Raw genomic sequence first — 23,979 nt, forward strand, 5'->3', positions numbered from 1 at the left:
AAAAAAGAAACAAAACAAAGTTTACCTGATGTAACACAGAAGTGCAGCCTATGTTAGTTCCAAATAAATTCCATGGGAGTGTAGAATGAGATGCGACACGTAGACTGTGACCAAAGCATTAACAACAAATACAGTTCTGTCAGGACTAACATAACTTGGCTTCCAACTGGGAACACAGGGAGTCTGGGTTTATATTTAGTCTCTAAACAAATAGGAGTTTAGAAAGCTCACTACACTCTAATGTTTTGCTAGTTAACAAAATGTTTTAGGTCAAGCATTCCTTGCTTCATTCAAATTCATGTGCTGGGGTCAAGGGCCCATGAGGGCAGCGATGACTCTCTGGACCATGCAGTCAAACTCCAGCTGGCTGCAAGCCATCTGGCACCCAGATTTAGCTGTCCAGCCTTTTCATGAGCATTTAAAATCACACACTCCAACAGACAGGGCCAAACCTGCATTCCACAGAGGTTACTAACGTGCCTGTAGCACACACAGTCACGCAGTAAGAGTCCATCTCTTCACAATATTAAACTAATGGATAGAAGCCATTAAAGAAGGAAATAAGGTACAAGAAGGAAGTTTCCCCTTAAAAATTATCACCAGCTTCGACTGCCAAAAAGAATTCTGATTATGTAAGTAGGTATCATCATTTATGGGACTCCATTTCCTGCACTCTTCCAAGAATGAGCCCTTTTAATACTTCTCAGAAACCTTCACCATGAAGTACGTTTAGCCCACACTGTTGAGACATGATTCCTTAAGTGAGAATAATGTCTTCCAGAATACCACGGGCAGCCGATATTTCATCCACAGAGAATCAATATACATCTTGGTCATGATTAAAGACATGCTCATAAATGCAACCTAATCAAAGTGTTGTCTGCTTTAGAACAGCATCCAATTAATCACCATTCTCTGAAGAAAGCAGTTAATAGATCTAGCCATATTCATCTTTTTCCAGCCACCCAGCCAATTGCTCAATGTACGCTTTTCCCTGAGCCATATTTTATGTCTTCATGTGTATGTGGCAATGTCTGCCTGCATGAGCTGAAACAACCTTTTCCAAATAACTGAAGAGCAGAAGTAGATCATTTGCTCCCTGTAAAAATAAGATCCATGATTAAATGCAACTCATCAGATTGAGATGACCTCACATACTGTTAACTGACTGCAAAATCATACTTAATTAGTTTTGCCCCAAGGTATTACAACTAAAAAAAACCAGTTTCTTTTCCCATTCCAAATCTAATTCTACTAATAGGAAACACAGAAAGATGGAATACATAGGACATTATCCTCAATAAAATGGAGGAAGATCGCATAACTCATTTCTGTAGCAGATCAGCATCTCCTAAAGTACATGTGCCCAGCATGCACAAAATACATTGCCAGAACAGGAAACTACCATTTTCTGTACCCAAGGACAGAGTAATCCATCCTTCAGTTAGCAAATGACTTTACAGTTGGAACTTCAAAAATCACTCCACATTATTAATTTATATATATATTAAAATTCTCTTAGTACATCTATCTGATCAGAGAATGCACTGAGCAGTTGGAACAGCTGAGAAATAAAAGTAGAGAAAGAACAGGCAGGCTGATGGTAAGAGAGAGAATATGAGGACAGGGAGAATAAAAAGAGACCAGAATACCAAGTTTTATGAAGTACAGTGATTAAATAAGTATGATCACAGAAATGCTTTTGAATACATACTACAGAGGTTCCAGCTGTTAAAATAAAACAAAAAAACCCCATTCAGCTAAAAAATCGTTTTCTGTCTGTTCACATTATAACTTGATTGTACACTTTCAGAATACTGTGCTGACTACGTGTCTGTCTTGCTCAGAAGAGAAATCTGCTGCTGTTGCTGTTGTATTTTTTCCTACACACATCCTCTTTCTGTGGAGGACACTGTAGGTCATGGAGCTGCTGTGAATGCTGTGTTTGTTTTCTTTAGAAAGCCTAGAGGCAAGGACAACATCATTCATCTGTTCATAAGGAGGAATCTTTCATGTAATAACTTTCCACACAAAAAAGACTTAAGGACTTCCTTTGTGAAGGAAAATCAAATGTCAACTTCCATTCTGATGCTTGTGATGTTCAAGAGCCCACTACCATTTTTTCTTGAGTTATATCAAGAAGTTTATTCAATTTCACTATTTCCCTATACAGCACCTTAAAGTATTTTTTAATATGAGTTTAAAAAAAAAACAAAAACCAAAAAAACCAACCCTGCAACTGGATTTAAGAATATCAAGACTATCATGTTAGTTAGCAGAAACCAACCTGTCCTAGAAAGTGCTTTCTTCTCACTGAGCTTCTGCTGTAGAGTTTGATAAGAAAACTGATTCCTTGTTCAGCTTGGCTAACTGGAAAAATCATCATTTCTTTCCACTTCACTTGGCCATTAGTGGACTTGACAAGCCGAGTCTTCTTCTTATAGATCAGCCCTTCTGTACTAAACATTCCAACTTTCACAAAGAAACCTTACAGAAAGAAAAAAAAAAAAAAAAAAAAAAAAAGGGAAGAAAAAAGGCACAACATATAAAGGATTACTCACAAACACATCCAAAGAGGAACTGACATGTATGGTTCAACAATAATTTCTCAAAAGCCTGGCCAAAAGAACTGTACAATAGCTTTCCTGAGTAGTCACACAAACTGAGTATGTTCACTAATGTTGAACTGATTAACACACATCCAAACAAGTGCAAGCTAATGCTATTCTATGTCAGGATTAATTTTGGGATAAAATCTCCCAGAATACGTAATGTGTAGCTTCAAACCAAACAAAATGTAATCAAATCAGACATCTATGGAAACAAGCCTTGGCAACGGAAACCTACTGCACAACATGCTAGTTTGAGGTTTGTAAGGAATGCTATGAATTGCCAACCCATTTGATCAGCAATTTACCTGCTACAAATGGCTTCAGACAGCTGATGTAACTTACTTAAAGACAGCGGCGTAGATGAAATTGGAAGATTTTGTGCTTCAAGAATTTGTAACTGAATCCTCCTGTTTATTGCTTGAAAACAACTTCCTATTTGAAGTTCTGTGCGGCACACCTACAAGCAGAAGAATGTTGCCATAACATCTGGATTAAGTTGCTTATAAACTCAGGAAATGCAGGAATTCTGTTATATGTTGGGCTCACTTGTTCCTATCTGGGATTTCCTGGACAGAAATATAAGTATGTGTTGTATATACATCCTGCAGATGCACGGTAAGTAAATGCATCTTGCACTTGTCACAGCTGCTGTACATGTGCTCCACTGACGCACTGCTTGTGTGCAGTGCACGTATGGCCCTAATGGGCAGCAGCCAAAGATACTGGAAAAATAATTGAGTCCTCAAGTTTCACCTGGGAAGGATTCCTCAGTGGTAAAAGTGGACACATACAGGGAAAACCAGACATGCAGTAGTGCACTACTGAATTGATGTGAGAGAACGGGCATGCTTTACTAACAGAAAAAAACTTTGGAATTCTCCTTCCCCTCTTATATTTTGCAATCTGAAAATATAAACAACTATAAAAAGACAAAGATTCATTTCACTTCTGTTCGGTTAAGAGACCCAAATTCTCTTCACACCTCAGCCACACGCATTCTGTGCAAACCTGAGAGGGAGCCACTGACTCAGCTCTGTTGGAAAGCAGGAGAAAACTGCTGTCTGACAGGATAGTTCGTGGGCCTGCAGCATCTGAAGAGCTCTCAGATACTACAGTGAGGAAAGCCAACATGGATAGATTCAGGAATTTACGCTAGAATGAAGTGGCATCTGAAACAGCTTTATCTTCTGCTTTCTTTGTAGAAAGTTACCGCTTTTGAAGAAATACTTGTTAGAAGTACAGATATAAAGTTTAACTTGTGTTAGAAATCAAGAGTGTCACTCATATTACTCAGACATATTTAGATAAAATTTGCTTTTGAATTGCCAATTCAAATTTAATCTGTTAAAAATACAAATGTCTAGACAATCTGTAGAAGAAACAAACAAAGTGGGAGTAGGGGGAAAGGAATCCCACTGTGAAAATGGCATTTGACAACCACCTGTTTTTTATTACTCTAATGGAAATGAACTGTCTGAATTATTACTTCACAGCATGTAATCTGAACATTAATAATAATAATATGTATGTGTTATGTGCAGTTTTAAGCCACTGAAGATCTTAGTATTTTCTTCCATAATAAAAACAAATCCCATTTGCTGTGAGCTCTTGCTGTGAGTCCTAAAAATTTTCTGATGCTTTTGTGGTTCGAAAAGGCAATTACTCGGTGTCCTGAAAAGTCTTCCCAGAATGTCCCTCCCTCCAGCCATAGGCCATGTTGTTGAAAAGCTAGTTCTAGCTTTTTTTCCTAGAAGCAGCTGTGGTTTATGATCATAGCAGGGATGTGCACAGTTCAGAAGTGCCTTTGTTTTTTTTCTTCATCTAATGTCCCTCATCCAAGAAAGGAAAAAGAAACAACCACTTTGTTTTACTGAATTATTACCAAATGGTTTTACTTCCATTTTCAACAGCATTGTCTGGTCATGCAACAACATGCATTTATGGAATCGGCACTTACAGGTGCTTTGGAAGGAGGAGATATATCCAGCCAATGATTTGACTCCTCTGCGCTGAGCTCCCGCAGTGACAAAGAGCACTCTCCAATCGTTCTTTTCCTAGGAGTCTGCGTCTGGATTTTAAATACCAGTCTGACAGTTTGAACACTTTGCAACTTAATAGCAAATACAAAAGTTTCCATAAATTCAATGTCCTAAAAAGAAAGACACAGGTAACATGATCTCAGTAAGAGAGTCCCGTTAGATTCCAAACCTAGAAACAAAGTTTTCAGGGTCCTTTGGCCACTGCTGGTGGATACCATTTCAAGCTGTCATGAAGAGATGTGTCTTTACAGTGGTAAACTCATGCGGACTTTTTATCTTGCTGTCACACCCCAGGCAGGGACAAGGTTCTGGAATCTTGTTCACTACCAGGACAAAGCTGACACCTCTTCTGCGGCTTTACAAGAGCATGCACACATTGTCATAGAAAGTCGTCCTGAGGCCTTTTGTTTCAGTCTCTCTGCTCATTTTACATTCTTTCACCTTTGACTCATATTATGGGTTGTTTATGTTGCTTCCCTTCCCTCCTCCTGGCCCCAACCCCTTTATCTTCCTATCAGGAATCCTGTGCCTCATGACCAATTCTTACTACTTTTTGCATGGACAAAGCACGGCTTATTTTTGCCTACTGCCTTAGCGAAGGGCTGGAAGTAGTACTTCATCCTCTACCTTCCCCAGGTGAGTTTGCATCTACAATTATGTTCAGATTTCCTCCACTCCCCCTCCATTCAATTGCCAAGACCAGAATGGTTCATGATACTCTGTAAGTGCATCCCATAACTGTCCAGCAGATCTGGGAGAAAAGGAGGAATACAGTGGAGGGCAAAGAGGTAAGAAATTGGAACAAGCCTTGTCAAAGGATTTTGAGAAGTTGGAAATGGAAAAAAAAAAAAAAAAAAGAAAGGAAAAGGAAAATAGTAACTGGAACCTAGACAGTTACCACGGCAAATATAATACAGAACTGGGTGTTGGCCCATTACTTTTGGGTGGAAGGTTTCTTAGTGTTTTTTTTTTTTTTTTTTTCCTGCTTCTACTTACATTGCAGCCTTCCTTTGCAGAGGATTTGAACTGCACAGGCTTGGGCAGCATGAGAATTCCCTTGACATAGATTTGAGGATTTTCCCCACAACCAGAAGGCCAGCTCAGCCCTTTGCACTACAACATTGAAAACAGAGTCAGCTGAGATAACGCACGCCACCAGCTTTCAGACAAGTTAGAAACCTAAGGTCTACACTGCCCCAGAATTATACATAATTCCTGTAATACTGAATGCAAATCAGAGCCAGGGTAAGAACTATGTCAGTTCAGAACATTTAATAATTCGCTTCTACAGTGGAGAGTAAAAGTTCTTCAGCAGATTTTAATGATTTCACTATGTGGAAGTTCAACAGCAGATAAATCATGAAATTCCTTACGTAATCTTGCAAATTTATCATTTGGTATAGTTACAAGGTTTCTGAGTAATAGAAGTTCCACTGCCTAAAAATTATTCACAATTCCTGGAAATGTATGAAGCAGCCAGCGTCACACCAGTTAACAAAAAACACACAAGAGCACAAGAATACAGTCTCAAAGTTCTGCCCTGAGAGAACTACTAGATTTGGTCAGTTAAATGGTGCCTCTAAAATTTGCTTCAAATTACTGTCTCCAAATTTCCACAGGAAAATTTCTACAGTAGGACCAACTCTATGACCTGCTCAGCTTCTTTATCCACATCCAACAGTTTCTCACCCCCAAACAGGAACATTTGACTGAACTGTGCTTATATTAATACTTGAAGGTATTATTATTAATTGTTTTTCTCCTCAAAGTATTCCTTAATCCTCATTATCTGGTATTTCAACAAAAAGCATAGTAAAATAGCCATTTGAATAAATTATAATCTGGTTATTAATATTCGCTTATTTATATTTACTGACATGCAAAACTGTGATCCAGATCTGCTCCACAGAAGGAACGTAGCACAGCTTTACATTCAGTCTTCCAAAGTCTCGTTCATCACCTGATAACGTAATGGTATCTGTGGGGAAAAAAAAGGCCAATTGGTGTTTCCAGAAGCAATGCACTATGATAAAAATTCATTCCAAGAATAAAGGAACTCATTAGCAGGTGGACTGCTTATCTTTGAAAATTTCTCTGAACATACATTTGAAATATCCTAACGCAAAACTTTTAGGATAAAATATCCATGAAGTCTTGTTGCCTGACCTGCATTTTAACTCTGCAGCTTACCACAGGTATCTCTACTCAAATCAATAACTTGTGTTGCACTCAAATACCTTTCAGAAACAAAAAGAGCACTTTCCTGAGACACCCAAAACACATTCCAATAAAAACAACTTCCCTTAGATTAATCACTTCCAGTGTTAAGTTAATAAGCTGGTCTGCTATTTGTCTTTCTCAACCAGCCTAAGAAACATTTCACTGCCTTTTCTCTGAGAGCCACTTAATACCCAGAGTTTCTTTGTTGTATTGAGGAGACTGGATGAAATTATGACTTTTACTAGGAAGGCTTCAATGGGGACTTGATTTTTAAGATTTATTTTGCATCACCTCGACTTCTTCAGCTTTTCTCTCAAATATAGCAGGTTTGTATACAATTTTCTTGCATAATCCTTAATGTAATAGAGGTATTGGAAACCAAACACCTCCCACAGAAAAATACTGATAAATGAAAAAAAGACAAGGCTTGTGACCAAGGTGCCACTTTCTATTCTAACAGAAAGTCTGTCATTTCTTCTTTCATTGGAACGGTAAATCCAGGGGTTAATTTTTCAAAAGCATGAAAACTTGCATTCCTGAAAGGCCCGTTTGGCTCAATCTCCTGACAACAGGAAGGCACAAGGCCAAAACTCTTAATTTCAAACTGCAAAGTAATCCCTATTGACTTGCTAATCATATTTTCATCTCAAAAATAAATAGATACACAAAATAAAAATCAATGTTAGAGACAGCTCAGTATTGCAAGTACAAAGGAGATACTGCATTACAAGTTAAACAAACAAGACATCACCCAGACTCCTGTTACTGCCATGTGAATCCTTTCTGGAGGAGGTGCTGCTAGGTACACTGGAGACTGAATCGTATCTCTGCAGAGGGAAAAACAGCAAAACATGCCCCTTCTATCAGAGCAACAGATGCAGAAAGTCATAGAAATTCTATCATCAGACAAGACATGACAGAAACAAAGCAAGACATTTCAAATCCTTAACCCATTCCCTACCAATCTGATGGTCCAGCATGGAGTTACTATCTTGATGCAAAGAATAAATACAGGACATATTGGACCAACGGATTTTTTCACTCACTGGTATGTACACAAGTTCATAGGAACAAATTTATTTAGGAACGAATAAATAAACATACAAAATGCAGCATCATTTTTTGCATAAATGTAAACTTCTAATGTTCGTCTTTTCAAGTGAAGGAAAAAAAAATTAAAAAAAATCACAAGATGAGAAACCACAGCCTCTTGTCCTATCCTAACTAAATGCCTACTCAAGTTTCTCAGCAGCTTTGTTGGACCTGAATAGCAGTAACCAGAGGAGACATCAGCAAAATAAACACTTGAGGTTAGCGAAGACATTGAACTTTTCCCTTTTACCCCTCCAGTGCACAGGACAATGCCCTTCAGTGATTCCTCTGAAACAATGTGACTGAAACATACAGCAAATGTACTGAGTTTTCAGTACAACCTAAGTGACAGCTAAAGCATGAGAAATACTCACCTTCATGAATCGATGAGGTGGGCTTCTGAGATCAAACATTGAATGACTTAAATCAAGCGATCCAGGCGAAGCACTAGTTCTTAAATCACTAACTAAAAAGACAAAAAGAACAGTACAAACTGTGTCATTGCTAGAAGAAATATACTAAGAAGACTTTTTAAAATTTAAGTAGAATCATAGCAGAAATAAAACCTATAGATGATAACTAAGGGTTTCTCCTCCTTTCCTCGCTTCCCATTCTCAAAATACTCTCCTGAAATGACAAAACAGTGAGAATAAGCCAGGTGAGCATTCCATTTCTGAAACAGACAAACCTGTTCACATTGGCAGCACTGGCAGAATGGACAGTCTGCCTCAAAATTACTTCCACAACAGAAATGGTGTTTTCAGGAGATGCTTGAGCCCTTGCCTTTATGCAAGTCTTTACTCCAGATGCACTTGAGTGACCTTTCTCCTTTTTTGAGCTTACTAAACAAACTAATGAAGTATTTACTTAGCTTAAACAAACAAAGAAACAGATGATGAACTGAAGGGAAGATGTTTAAGACAATTTTATGAAAACCGTTGGGCTCCCACCACAGTTGCTTGCAAAAGTCCAGCAAAACTCTATGTATTAAAAGCTACTTAAATTATATGTGTTTTGTTCTCTTAAAAAAATACGTGGTCTTTCAATTTAGTTTCTATGGTGATTCAAAATTATTTTTAAACAGAGCACTGATTGAAAGATTTTCCCCAGCTGTAAAAGAAACATGCAATACCTTTTGACAAACACATCTTTAAAAATGCATGCTGCTGCCAGCATCCATCTTGATGAAGAGATGTATACATTTCTTTGAGTGTATGAGTTTTCTGAATAGGTTTCCATAGCTAAACACAATCATCTACTTTACTGTAAACAGCATGCACTATATACAAGATACATATACCTATGAACAGTACAGAAGTTTCTCCTGGACAGCCAAACACTTGTATCTAAACTTCTAATACTGTGTCACAGCCCTCCCTCGTAATTAAACATGATTAAGCAGTGAGAAGTGGGGACATTTCTACAGCTTAAATAGCAAACTACATAAAAGCTGGCACATGGCACAGCATCATTATTATTATTTTTTTTTTTTTACCTGTTCTCATAATCTGCTCCTGACTGTTTTTAGTGCCTGTTTCCCTCTCCACATAACATTCGCCATGTATTCCTCCAATCAACAAACCACCCTATTTCCTTGTTCATTCTCCCTCAAATACTGATAGCAAGAATTTTCAGTACTGTATCCTGTTGTGGATCAGAGGCAGCTACCCTAGCTTGCTTTGCTATTCTATCTACAGTCATGTGATGCATGTAAGCCCTGTTAAGCCCCTAAAAGATAGAATGTACCAGCACAACTGGATATCAAGCAGAGCCAGCTCCCCGATCAATTCACTTGCCAGGAAGTGCCTGTAGTACACAGACAAGTTTGAGGATTGCTATAATCAAACATCTGTACAATAATAGCTTTATCTCTTACCTACTGACCTTGAAAAAAAGAGAAAGATGGAAGAGGGTACAATTCTTCTCACCTGATCCATATAATTTCCTATTATCTGATTTGGCTTGGAAACGCCTAATCTGGTCTGGTGAAACATGATGTTCCAAATAGAATGGGTTGTACACATCATAGCGGGGCCACTGGTACACACCGCACAGTTCTGCTTTCCGGTCACCAAAAGAAGCTCTGGCAGATTCTGTGAAGCACAAGTAAACATCATATGCAAGACCTCCAGACATAACACACGCTGCCTGCGTTCATAAGGCAGGCTGAGTGCCTTCAGGGCAAAGGACAAAATGTTTCATTATTATCTGCTTCAGCGAAAGGAAAAAAAAAAAAAAAGAAAAAGAAAAGAAAAAGAAAACAGACATATATTATGTCAGATTTCAAGAGCATGCTAGAAAATACTGGAATGAAATCGGCCATATAAATACATATGTGTCCTGTCTTGGTGTTCCATAATAAATGCCCAACCATTAAAATACAGATGACTTTAAAGACAGAGACCAAGATGGAAATCTTTAGAAAGGTAGGTCCATGAATAAGGAAAATCTCTGTCTTAATTGGCTAAGTGATCCCAGGACATTCCTACTTGACTAATGAGCCCCCAGATTTCCAAGAGGGTCTTGTATAGAAAGATAATACAACTTATGACTGTAACCTCCTTGTCATCCAACTTTCATAGGAAGTCTGTCAGTGGCAAATGACTTGAATTGTTGGCTGAGACACAAGTTGACAGACTTGAGAAAGCCTGAAACCCAGCCATTTGCTCAGTCCATTATGGCACATGCCCTACTATTCTCTTCTTCATAGTTTTCTCAGAGAATACACACACCTCCTGCTCAGCAGAACAGTAAAGAACATTGCTCTAGACTTTCATTTTATCCAAAGCTGAAAGAAGCCTTGTGTAACAGTCCAGAACAGAAAGGAGATGGGTGATCTGGACTCTGCTAAGCTCTGACATCTGCTTCCTTCACCTCCCCAGATTTCAGCCTCCCTGTGAAATAGCTCCTTACCCCATTATAACATGCCTTCAATTCTGTACACACCATCCCATAAGAGGCAAAATATTATTGTGTATACATAGCCACAACAACCACCTTTCTTCCAGGTGACAGTAAAGTTAAAAAGAACAGTGAGATGGAATGGAACATGAGAGTTGATAAGTGAAGAATTCAAGTATAGTGGGCTTGAGCAGAACCTAAGTTAGAGTGAATGTTAGAAGTGAAGCTGTAAAGAATTGCTACACAGCAGGTGACAGTTAAATCAGTGTTCTGGCCCAGGAACACTCTCACTTCTGCTAACTTACTTCTGTGAGAACAGGAGACAAGCTGCAGTGAGTATTGAGAAGCCCTGCCAGAACTTAATTGATTTCAGAAAGGATGCCAAGAGCTTACACTGAGCATGTTCTGTTTCAATAAAGGAAAATGGCAGACATGCAAAGAAAATGGAATGGAACTGAGATTTTTAGAACTTGGGCTGCTATGGATATTTAACAACGATCAAAGAAACAAATACTATAAATGTATTTTTTTTTTAATATGCTGGTGCTTCGGCAAATGTAAAAAAGGAATGGCAACACACTTTCCTGTATTTAGTATATCTCTCTAAAAAGTAAACTTTGCATTTTTAAACATAGCTTTAGTGAGGCTTAAAGAGTTGTGTTTCCAAATATACTTATTTTTAAAGGAAATGGAAGCTACCTACTTGACATAAGATCCACTTTTCAAATATTTATGCAAGAATTTAAAATATTTGCTCAAGAGAAGCAATTACAAACAGCCTAGCCATCCTGCCAGATTATCTTCTGATTCCATAGCCCAAGGGCCAGTCTGTTCACTAGGTCCTTCAGAAAGGCTGAAGCATAACCCAATGAAGACAAGTCACCGGTTTATAAGACCCTGTAGAACAGCACGAACAAAGAAAACATTTATAGAAAGGTTGTTAAACACCCTTTCCTTCTCACTGGAAAACTCAGGTGCCTCAGAGTCCTTTATGTACGGTATCATAAGGATGAGGTAGGACCAAGGAAGACAGAGTCTGAATGCAAACCCCGTGAGAAAAGGGATTTACCAGCAGCATATCATGCATTCCCATATACCTTGTTCAAGTACTACTTACAAGAACTAGCTATTGAAGAATGCATAAAAGGTTGCTCCAAAAGTAATGCCGCCTACTTATTTCCATGGAAAACTACAACAGATATAAACAGTACAATAACACTATTTGATAAAGCAAATTCTCAGCTACAAAATACGATTTTTCAACATAATCACATGGGTGCCATTTTTTCCACATGGAAGAATTCAGTGACACACCTTCACTTCATAATCACTTCTGCGTCAGACCACATTTTGTCTGACCACCCCTCTGCTGTCATCTGTCACATGGCAACAAAATGTAACGGGATACTGGTGGGAAGGTTCAGCCTCTACTGCTATACCAGCAACATCCACATCAGATGTTGTGGACCAACATAATGTAGGAGGCATAAACTTTCAGAGCAGCCATCATACATAACAAGAGATCCCTCTGTGCAGCAGCCCAGCTCTGCCAGTGGGAGGCAGAGAAAAACTTGCTTCTGCTGGCTATCTGCAGAGAAACCTGAAGGGGATCATGCTCAAAGACAAGGAAGGTCTTAAAACCTTCCTCCAAGTAGTACCACATGCTTCCTATTTGAAGCATGAAGGTGAAATTTGAAAAGGAGTATTAATGTTATTACGCTGAAAGTTTTGACATAATAAACACAAAAGCCAGACCACTCTTCTTAAGTGATCTGGATGCTGGTGATACATTAGCACCTTCCTTGACTCCAATAAATTCTTTACTAGAGCTTCATCTTCAGTGTCTTCCGTTATGTTGAGCATAAGAATTAGTGTGCAATCCCTGCTTTTAATTTCATTCATGCAGGATCACAGTGATTTATATTGGAGTGACATCCTTACCAAAAGCGGTCCCAATATCCGGAGAGAAAAGTCACAAGACCTAGCTTCTACAGAAGTTTTACAGATACATGCTTTCAGTAGGAGTATTTAACAGCCTTCAAGGAGTAGCAAATACTGAACAACTATTCCTGAGTCAACTGACAGACTAGATTAAATAAAAATGCATACCCCTGCAGCCCTCCTCCAAATTTCTAGAAGCTAAACAGTAAGAACAGTTAACAGATAAGAACGGGGAGAAGGGCAGGGAGAAATTTTTTTGTTACAATATGCAAAGTGAGCAATTTCTCTCACCAAAATAAAGTTTCTTTGGTTTTGGTTAGAAAGTGACACTGGTTAACATACCTAATGAAGTACTATCACTTTTGTTCAGGTTTTCCCAACTGAAACACACACTATTTCAGCAGCACTGTTTATATTTTACCTTGAATTCCTCCAGCATGTGAGGTACTAGGAAGGCTTTTTGGCTGTACGTAAGCCAGTTTGAATGGCGGGACCACAAACGGTACCTCCTGCCCGTCCAGGGGCAGTTTAGAAAGCAGATAATCCTCAGAACAGCCAACTTGCCGCTTCACTGACACTGAAGACAATGGAGGCTGCTGTACAATAGTTGGCTTGCTTGCGGGTACAGCTTCAGATTCCTGCGCCATGGAAACTGCTAAAAATAAAAGGCAAGAAAAACAGACAGTCTACATGTGCATTAAGTTTGGAACAATACTCTGAACAGATCTCTTTAATAGAATCTGTGCTTGCTACATTACTGTTGCTAGCATTCAGTTTTACTAACATTCAGGACAAGTACCTGGAAAAGATATCTATCCTCATGTCTGTACTAAAACAAATTCTGCTGCCTGAGACTGTATATTTATAGCTACCTTGCCCTTAAGTCAATTTTACAAGAGGAATTCTGTGCATTTGTATCATAGATCAATTGTGCAAACAACAAAGACACCAAATAAAATTCTGGGGAAAAAAAAAAAAAAAAAGCGCTCAGTGCTCACTTTCAGACAGTTTGTGAGATACAAGACCTTTACATGACCTTAGGCTGATTGGGTTTCTTGTTCTTTTTTTTGTATTTTTGGACAGCATTCCAGGCAAGGAGCAGACTTCAGACCAGTTATTTTTCAGTTCTAATTCCAGTTTATAACACTAACAAGCATGTGTCCAATTTCCAAGCAGAGGAATGGAAAGAATTTTGGATATGTAAAAGAATTCAAGTTTATCAAGGGTGACAAAGTCATTTTGTTAATGGGAAATCTTATAATTAATGAGGCCAGAATAGCAAAACCTTTAGTCAATGTGATTATGCTGAAACTCACAATTGCTTTTTTCTTTTTCCACATAAAAACACCATTTACAGCAGTTTTTAATATATTCGTTCGCCATTGTTTTCGGTGTTGCAACTTAGAGGAAATCGCAATCAACGATCCTCTGCAGCTATCAAACCTGAAAAAGGAAAGTACATTAGATGGGAACAATTAAAATTAAAGTACAATATTAAATATGCAATTTTTAGTTGTACTCAGTCCCTGGGTCAACAACAATTATGTCAGTCACAAAAGCATCAGAGCATTCAGGAACACTAGAATTCTCCTCACATTTGTGTTGGCTGTCAGGCTTTGGAATTCACTCAGCTCTGTATCTGTTTTGATAAGCTTTGGTAAGTTATTTGTAAGATGTGGTTTTTGGTTTGTTTCCCTGTTTCACATTTCTTATTCTCTGTCACTCGTGTAGGATCATGACATACATACACATTTACATCTTTGACTGCACACGCCATGTTTTACATTTGAAAGCACTCTTTATGAATGATACTAAGATTGTCTTCTTTCACAATTCTTTGAGGAATTACTGCTTTCTCATAATTGTATACACATGAAACCAAAGACCTGCTTTATTATATAATTGTCTGCTTTGTGTACAGAAATAGAGAAAACTGGCTTCCAGCCTCCAGAGAGGCATACTCTACTGAAGAATGAGATCAAGTGCATAACAGCTGGTTAACATTAGAATAACTTTATGACAATAGTAACTGGCCTCATTTAAGTGTCTTTATTCATATGCTGATGTTCTCTTTTCAGAGGGACACAGACAGCTGTGTTGCCTCCTGTCCAAAACTTTGGCTGTCTAGTCATTTTATATGTACCTAAAGTACACAAGGTTCTTTGTAGAACATACCCAAGATACGATTCCAGCTCCATGGTGGTGAGAGGAAGACACCAAATAGAACATGAAAGTAAGCAGGGATGAGGAAAAAAAAAGTAACAAGAAAGAGAAAGGGGGAATAGCAAAGAGAGAAGATGACAGTTACACAAAATAGGACAGGTTTGCTTGGCTATCTTGGTTACAGGAAATTACTGGAAGTTTCCGTGCTCCAGCATGGAAGCTACTCCCATCTGCAGCTTGAACAGTGCAGTCGTTTTGTTTGTATGCATATTAAAAGACAGCTAGGAAACCACAGAAACACTGATAAACAGAAATAATACTCATGTCCAAAATATCAACCTAAAGCTTTTCTTTCATTTAAAGTCTTCTCTTCCTTCTCCCAGATTCATATGGATACCAAATGGAAATATTAATCTATAGACACTTAATCTACCCTTGAAAACATGCTTTCCTAGCTTACCATCACTTAACCCCAGGGATAGGCACAATTCAATGTTATCATCAGATGTGTCAACTTGCAAATAATGAACAAACACAGCAAATACCAAATACAACAAATACTGACCATTCTTTGGCACTCTATCAGTATGCCTCAGAATTGCTAGGTGTATTATAAGCTATGGGTTTTGAAAGGTCACTCAGAGCATGTGGTTTCATGTGTAAGGCCTGAATTAACCCATTATCTTTAAAAGACGAGTTTGAAATATAATGAAGTTTTGTTACTGTAACTACATAACTGTTTCCAGAATTATTCTTAATTACTTCCTTTAATTGTATACTGCTCTTTGTGCTCAATAGACCAAAATGAACAAGATGCAAGTGACCTGAACAGAAAAAACAGTAGCCTGAAGAATATTGGTACATGTTATTTTGGAAAATAAATTTATTAGGATTGCAAATCTGCCGAAGTGATACCATCAACCACAGAGCCTGCTGCAGGTTTACACAAAATCATGCACAAGAACCTGTCAAAATTCTCCACATTTCCAATGACCACTGCTCCTCCCTCTGAAGTGCAATCACAGTAATTACCCATGCTATAGAACTCAAGGTTCCCATGCAGTGATTACCCTTCCCAGCTGTTATCAGTGCACAGCTGGAGTTAATATGTTTTACTCTTGTTCATCGTGTTTGAACTAGGCTGAAACAGCTGCTTCATTTGCTCTCAGCTTTGCAACAATAGTATCTAAGCTTCGGTAGCAGTTTGCTCTGGCAAAACCAATCTTCTATCTCAAAATACCCAGACTACTGGTAGCGAAGGAAGGAAAATGTTAGTAACCACCCAGCTCTCCAGCTACATAAAGTGGAAAAATTAGTTGTTTACATCAGAGAAAATTCACGTCATTGTAGTACTTTCCCCAGAATTACTGAGCTATAGCCATTAACGTAAGCCAGCAAATAAACACAAATCATAACTCACAAACAGTCGCCTTTCCATCACTGAGTGAATGCCTCACTTACAAAGAAAGTTGATATCATTGTTGTTGATCTAAGAGTTACACTGCAATTCTGTATCTTCTGTACTAATTACATTTGAAAAAAGTTGTGATTCTTAGACCATAACATTCCTCTCCCCTGCCCACTGAGAAGCAAGGAAACATTTATACCTTTCTTCCTATTTGTAGACAAACATGAAAGCAATTCACCACTGCCTCTTGTAGAGAAGAGTACACTGTAATATTGCTGTTTCCAGATTTCAGCTTTGAAGGTGGGTGATATTGGTAACCAACGGTAAAGTGTACAGACAGAGTTTGGAGTTTCCAATTCCCTTTGAGCTTAAATACAGCATTTGAAAAGAAAGTTCAGGCTGAAACACTGTCTGAACATTTCTTTGTGCTTAAAAATGTAATGGTTTGAAAGACAGTCACAAAACGTGCACCTGTATTGCTACTCTTACCCCACAGACACGTTACTAAAACAAAACCAAAAGGATAGCATTTGCTGAGGAACCAAACATTTGGTTTGAAGTCCCCCTTGTGCTGCTTAGAGCACTTTGTTCATGAAATCACAACGCAAATGGTCTAAATTGCTTTTAAAATTTTTATCCACTTAATTAAGATACCAGAAGTGTATTTGTGTACTGTTGTTGTTTTGTTCAGAAGAGCAGTTCATTTATTATATTTTATCTGTATTTTTCAAGTTGCCAGTGACTTGGCAACAATTTTCACAGTACGTTAAAAGTTTTGTCTTAACCACGTGGGACAAATGAACAAATGAAGTCTTGTAGAAGATGAAACAAATACTTACTAATCTTCTATAATGTCAGCTACTCAAAAACCTTCAGTGCAACACTTAAGAGTTGTTAAAAGTTTTTACTAATGTACATCTGTGTGGGAATAAATTTACCAGTAGAAACAGAACTGTACAGACATGTATTAGGTATGGCACTGAACTCCAGAGAAGTACCAACCTCCCGTCACTGCCATCCTTGCTAACAAGGAGCTGGGACTCTGATCCTAACTCTAAGACTTGGGGTCAGTTTTTGTCAGTCAATACATTTACATCACAGATTTTTTTCATTTTGAAGATACTAGACTGAGAAAAGGACAGGAGGAAAAGGAGAATTATTCCTGGTTTTCAGGCAAAAATAGAAGAGGTAGAGAAATCACATAACTTGCAGCAGACCTCATTATTGTCTCAGATTTTCTCTCTTGATGTTCTTCACTATGATTTCAGTAAGCTTTTTCATTTCTCTCTTCCCATTATGAACCCAAAATAAGATCAAATCTAACTCAGCAATCATCCTTCCACACTAATGTAGAAAGCCAATATTATTGGAATATACTGGATACAAAGTATAAAAGTAAACCACACACATACACAGAGTCCAGAGAATTATAGTCGGTATTATTTTAATGGGTTTAGATGGAGAACATAAATTATCTTAATGACTTCCAGATTCCTCTGATAGTTTTGAATGAGCTAAATCAGATAAACAGCATTGAAAACTTCAGTTCCAGATGCCACCAGAATGACTACAAGACAGAGATGTTTGAAGAAAGGAGCAAATACTTTCAACAACTCGTTAAATAAAAAAAACATGATAGAAAATGGATCATTGTGATATTAAATATTAAAAGCTGAAAGGAGTCTCAAAAGAAATGTCAGATCTTTGCTCCCTTATGATGAAGGGGTGCATTTTGCAGCAAGTTTGCAGGCTACATTAAGTCAGAATTCTGCTGATCAGGTAACACATTTAGAACTATGCAACAGAAACAAAGGTGAAATATCTGATCCCGAACTGGGAAAGCTGGCTAAACCAAAGATTTCAATCATTATGAGATTTATTGCCAGCCATAAACTTATAAAACACATTCTCAGGTCTGTGTTCCAGAAACACGTCACAGCAGCATTTCTAGTAGCTTTAAGTCCTCACAAAGCAAGAGGTGTAAAAGAAAACAGCCGGAAATTGGGATGATGGGTTCTTATTAGACATTTGGGACAGATCCTTGAATGACATAAGTGTCTGCAGCTCCAGTAGCCCCAAAGGAGCAACAGCTGAGGAATCTCCCCATGGAGAAAGCAAGCTCAGGCTTGCAGTTTCACACCCCAGCCAAACACTGTATTTGCGCTACGTCTTTGCCTGTCTGTGTTTCAGACACACGAGATGCAGTTGATCCCAATTGCAAAATTCCTTCAAAGAGCTTAACGACACCACTGCAGGCCTCCTGATGATTAAGGAAACAGAGCACAGCAGTAGCTGCTTCTGCTGCAGGTCAGACAGATTCTGATGGCTTAGATTCTACAAATGATTTAACTTCCAGGACTAGTTGCTTAGTAGTTCTATTGCTGGAGGATAAGGTCTGGGAACTGCAGGCTGGTCTGAGCATGGCTCTTCATTTGAAGAGGGGTTAGGGTCAGTGTGTCTAGAAACAGGTGAACACTGGTAAAACATAGTAAAACTGCATAAATAGTTCTCAGAAATTTGCCCTCAGGGACTTTGCTACTGTGAGAGCAAGGATGGTGCACACACCCACACCCACACCAACATGCAGCGCAGGCATACACTCACCAAGGTTATAATATTCCTTTTTATGAAAGGGTGATTGTAAGCAGGTCTGATCTGTCATAGAATCATAGAATCACCAAGGTTGGTAAAGACCTAAAGACCTGAATCTGTCACGTCCATAAAGGACGCAGAGGCACTTCAAGAAGGTTTGAAAGTGTAAGTAGGCAGGACAATGCGTTTTTGTTGTTATTCATCATAAACCTTGGCAGTCGTATGTTGCCTGGGAGGAGAGGAAAAAAATAATGTCATGCCAACACACACCTGCAAGGTGCATGATAAGAAGCTCATATCTACACCTGTTTTAGGAAAACCCTCTAATATCTAAGTGATATCTGCAGTAACTACTGGGTGTGTGAACACACAGACCTTCCTTCTCCTCCACTTCTAACTGTAACTCATGGAAAAGCATGAAAACTGGGAATTTGCAGACTGATTATTTGAGTTCTCCTGCTTTCCAGGAAAAATAAGACAATGTGGCCGTCTTCTTTTGTGCCTGGAAATAGAAAGAGATTTCATTCTGAAAGCAGTGGATCACGAAGGAGATGCTGAAATAACACAAAAGAGAAAGAGAAATTATGAAAAGGCTTTAGAAAGACAACCAGAAGACCTGTTTGTGAGAGATAAATTGGAAGTTACCTGACAGACAGAAATACAGCAAAGAGATGGAAAAAAAAAGACTTCAAATGCAGAATGAAGAAAAAGTGTAACTACAAATTTAAAGCTGAGTAAAAAAAAAAAAAAAAAAAAAAAAAAAGACTATGCATAGTTAGTATGGTCTAGATATTGTTGATTTTGTGATGGACTCTTTCACAGCTTTCCTGGGGCAAAGAACCATCAGCATTTTATGTACTTACACAATTTGGTGTGGTAACAAAAGACAGTGAGAAGTTGCTGGGAAAAGTGCTGTGCACCACAATACAAAAAAACCACCAGCTGCCCAGGCACAGGAAGCGCTTTCCCTCTTGGCTAAATTGTGACACAACAGCCATCTGTGGGAAAGCTTTCTAGCTGATCCCAGGAGAACAAAACTAAACAGCACCTCTCTTCCTGCAAATTCCTCTCATTTACTTATAGCTTGATCAGAATCTTATTTTTTGAGACCTGAAGCACAATTATGTTCCCTTGTTCCAGTCTTCTGAATTACTCATACCAATTTCCCCTGCACTACACTGAACAACTTGAGCAGGAAGACAGTTGGTTTTCATTTCACAGAACATTAGCTAGTCACCTTGCTAATATTTAGGCCAGTTTAGTTTTTTCTAGTGATTTCTTTTTTCCGTTTTATTTATTTATTTATGTGGTCTTTATGTCTGGAAAGACACTTAATTATCAGCAGCATATCCCCTTTCTTTCATTTAGGCTTTAAAAGATTGGAATCTAACCTCTGACCCTTCTCTTTAGTAAGCTAAAACCAAGGCAAATCATGCATACGAATTTAAGGCTGTCTGTTTTACATCATTCAAATTTGCTATTGCTGCTCAATCCCTCTCCTCTAACCTCTTTTTTCCAAGCTGATACTACAACTGAACCGTACAGTTCAGATTCAACAATGTCACAAGATAATCTAAGGTGAGAATATATTTCATTAAGTAACACTTCCAAGGAGAAGATTGTGCTCATTCCTGCAGCACTGTACTAAGAACCCAAGCTGCGACTGCTCCCCTAATCCACATGCTGCAGATTGGATTCTGACCAATTAGAGGCATGGGGGTGACTGCAGAGAGCATGCCCTGTGCCCTCTGATGCCAGCCACAATGTTCAGACAGGAAACTGTCAGCCGAGCAGTCTTATGGATAATAATGTCACACGTGGCTTAAAACCTTTGCCATCAGCAAGAGTCCTCAACATTTCACCACGAGTAATCAGGATGTGACACCTGCACAAAAATATTACTTATTCACTTGGAACAGGCTTCTCCTGAGGCAAAGAATAGCACCTCAGAAGTCAATTCTTAGCTAAGTTTTTGTCACAACGGAAGAAGAGCTTACTGCAATCCCACTGGCTTTACATGTTCTCATGCTGTAAAGGTCCATAAGTGAAATAAGGCAAAAGCTTCACATGGAACAGCCACGTCTTCCTACGTGCAGTTGTGAAAGACTGTGCCTTGTTCCACTGTGACTCTCCCTTCTCAGCTTTTCTGCCCTGATGGAGATGATCTAATACATGCCTCCCTACACGCAGGCCCTGAGCTGAACTCTGCAGAAAGAGCACTTGTGCAATCTAGCTGTGGTCTCCCTGAGCTTAGCAGCTGCTTCTTCCAAGGGCTTCAGGCTGGAGGAGGCCAAAAAGCCTTCAGTGCATCCATGGCCCTAGCTCAGACCACCAAACTGAGAGTAAAGTCATGAAGCGGAAATAATTGCTATCGCCTACTTCCCTGAAGGAAAATAAAGCTGAGCAGGTGTGTGTCTGAGCTATTGCGCTACAGGAACAACTGCCTCTACTCTTCAGACACCCCTTGGAGAAGGGGAATAAGTGCTGGCAGGAGCACACGATCAGAAGTCGCTCCTCTCACATGGCCCCCAGGGACACACTGACTCTCAGCATTATAGCCTTGCACCTGCAGCTCTTAAATGCGGACTCGATCCAAGTCTGCCCCAGTATACAGAAGATTAATAATAGTACAAGGGCCAAAAGCACAATTTTCATAAATCTGAGCCAGTTTTTCTCATGCGAGATTTATGTTTGAATTAAGAAGAGAAAGTTATAAATCTATCCCATGATAAAGCTTAAAACTTGGAATTTTAATATGCTGAATCCCCTATGCACTGGGCTGTAAAAGTTGATAGAGATAGTATTTCTTCCTAATGCTGCATTAGGCAAGCAACCAGTTCATCCAATTACTGAACTGACAACACTGTTCCTGTGAACTGTAGATAAATTCACTGACTTGGACAAGGATGTACAATATGGTATGTATTGGGGCAGTAAATACAAAGGAATAAATCCATTTTTTTGGACTGTAGATCACTTTGGACTCAGATGTAAAACAGCAAAACAAGAGTTGAAATCAGGACACAAGAAAAGAAAATGCAGAGATTGAAACTTGGCTTTTGACAAGAACAAGGAAAGAATTCAATTCAAGATAAGTTCTTTGCTCTAAGCAGATTAGGAAAAAAATCACAACAGTCACTGATGGTTACTTTATAATCTAACTTAATGCTCAAGACTTCATGTATTCTGTGTCAGTTTTTAATCCAATATTTTCTCCTTCTACAGTAACGCCAGCAAGCAATAAAAATAGAGCTGTCAGCAGTCCCTGTCTATAGCCCCGATACCAAAGAGAACTGGAAACATCTGGATGCATTTTTTTTTCCTCAACAGGACAGCCAAGAAGGTATTTAGGCAAGAGCATCTGCTTGTGCACTGGGGTTCCCTAGCATGGCTAAGTGTGCCCAGCTCTGAAATGATAGCCTTCAGATACCAGGTTAATGTAACACTGAATGGCATCCAGAAGTCTCAGCCATCTGCCATGACCACAGAATCATGTGGAAAAAACGTGGATAGACATATAGTATCCAGTCAACTAATGAAAAATGGCTCCTACTGTATATATGAAAAAATGAAGAAAAACCAAACAATTTTGCATGGAAAAATACTGTTTCTTTACCACTAACACTATTTTTATGTAACTACTCTGTTAACCTACAAGAATCAAGATGGAATATTTATTCATATATACAATTGTGCACACACATCCAGTACTTTGTTTTAGGTGAAACAATTTCTCATTTGTTATTTTACATTAATTATGTGATAGTTATTTTACATATAATTATTATCCTGTTTCATGATGAAAATAAAAACTTCACATCATGGAGCTTCCAATGGTGGAAACCCCGTTCAGTACTTCTGCTCCTCACTGTCACAGCCTTTAAACAGTTACAACAATGTGGTGAGAGGAAGGAAATACGTAAAGGGTATAAATCAAGATTAAAATGCTATGCCTGAATTAAGAAAGGAAACAGAGGACCCTAGTACATATCATATATGAAAATAAGTTAAATGGATGATGAGAGAAGAGGAAATGGGAATGGATCTTAATTCAAATCCAAACCAGACTAGGGGTATGGCTCTACAGAGCACATGCACTGAGCTCAGGCTGCCTAACCACACTTAAAAGTCCAGGAGGATCCTGGCTTTATAATGGGTATTCTTTATTTATTTATTGCTTTAAATCCACCCACACCAGCGGCCCACAACCAGTTCTAACAGCCCCAGCAGTGCCTCTCAAGAGATGCAAACAGGCTGGAGTAGTTGGCAGCTGTCCAGGAAGATGAGTGGCAACCAGACACTGCACAAAGGAGGTGCTTTAGAATAACTTTACACAGACATTGGAAGAAGCCAGCAGAAATCAGAGTTGTTGCAATTTTATGGGAGTATCTAACATCCCAATGATTGTTGGCCAAATGCTGCTAACAATGATGAGGCCCTTGTCACTTGGGACAGAGCTCCTGAGAGCAAGAGCTGGCAACATTCCCTTGCCCTCTCAAGACAAAGTGCACAATGGCTGCACCATGAATGTACATTTTTTTTACGCTCCTGAGTTTAAATCAACACCCTTCACAAGAGATTCAAACCTATCATTTCAAACATTGGTGAAACTAGATCTGGAAGTAAACACACCACTGAGCTGAACAAAAGCCAGGATGATTCACAGGGAGATGTTCCGGGTTTGGTCAAGGTTTACAGAAGGAAGATTTTTAGCTATTCCAGTCACTGCTGAGCAGACAGTGAACTTCAACTGAAGATTAAAGAGCCTGCAATCCTACTTTTTACAATAAATTGGAAAACAGCTAAAAACATTTGAATTTTCTGCTACTGGAAATTGAATATGATCTTGAAAATATTTTGTTGTCACCTAGCAGTTAGCTACTAAATACAGTGCCCTTCCTAAATTTACTGATCTCTCAGAAGCAGGAAGAACTATTTGTTTTTGCCACAGAAGCATTGATAGGTAGAGCGACCTTTAAAACCTTCTTCCTTTGTAGTGAAGGCTGGCACT

General features: G+C 38.7%; 1 protein-coding gene across 10 annotated transcripts in view; it reads right to left on the minus strand.

Moving 5' to 3' along the window:
- TC2N (tandem C2 domains, nuclear) overlaps positions 1-23,979 on the minus strand; it is a 45,236-nt gene that overhangs the window by 16,714 nt on the left and 4,543 nt on the right. For 7 of the 10 annotated variants that reach the window (XM_048948812.1, XM_048948810.1, XM_048948807.1 and 4 more), the window contains 10 exons: positions 14,122-14,248; positions 13,227-13,460; positions 9,892-10,056; positions 8,338-8,429; positions 7,623-7,698; positions 6,529-6,629; positions 5,648-5,764; positions 4,570-4,761; positions 2,955-3,069; positions 2,288-2,487 (listed from right to left, as the gene is read on the minus strand). In XM_048948812.1, coding sequence (XP_048804769.1) covers positions 2,288-2,487; positions 2,955-3,069; positions 4,570-4,761; positions 5,648-5,764; positions 6,529-6,629; positions 7,623-7,698; positions 8,338-8,429; positions 9,892-10,056; positions 13,227-13,460; positions 14,122-14,188 — 1,359 coding nt within the window. In that variant the 5' untranslated portion in view covers positions 14,189-14,248. Of the gene's footprint in view, positions 1-25; positions 2,488-2,954; positions 3,070-4,569; positions 4,762-5,647; positions 5,765-6,528; positions 6,630-7,622; positions 7,699-8,337; positions 8,430-9,891; positions 10,057-13,226; positions 13,461-14,121; positions 14,249-17,378; positions 17,539-23,979 lie in introns of those variants that run through there. The other 3 variants (XM_048948814.1, XR_007377760.1, XM_048948815.1) reach the window with 3 other exon arrangements.

This window comes from Lagopus muta, chromosome 6 (assembly GCF_023343835.1).
Source record: "Lagopus muta isolate bLagMut1 chromosome 6, bLagMut1 primary, whole genome shotgun sequence".
NCBI lineage: Eukaryota > Metazoa > Chordata > Aves > Galliformes > Phasianidae > Lagopus > Lagopus muta.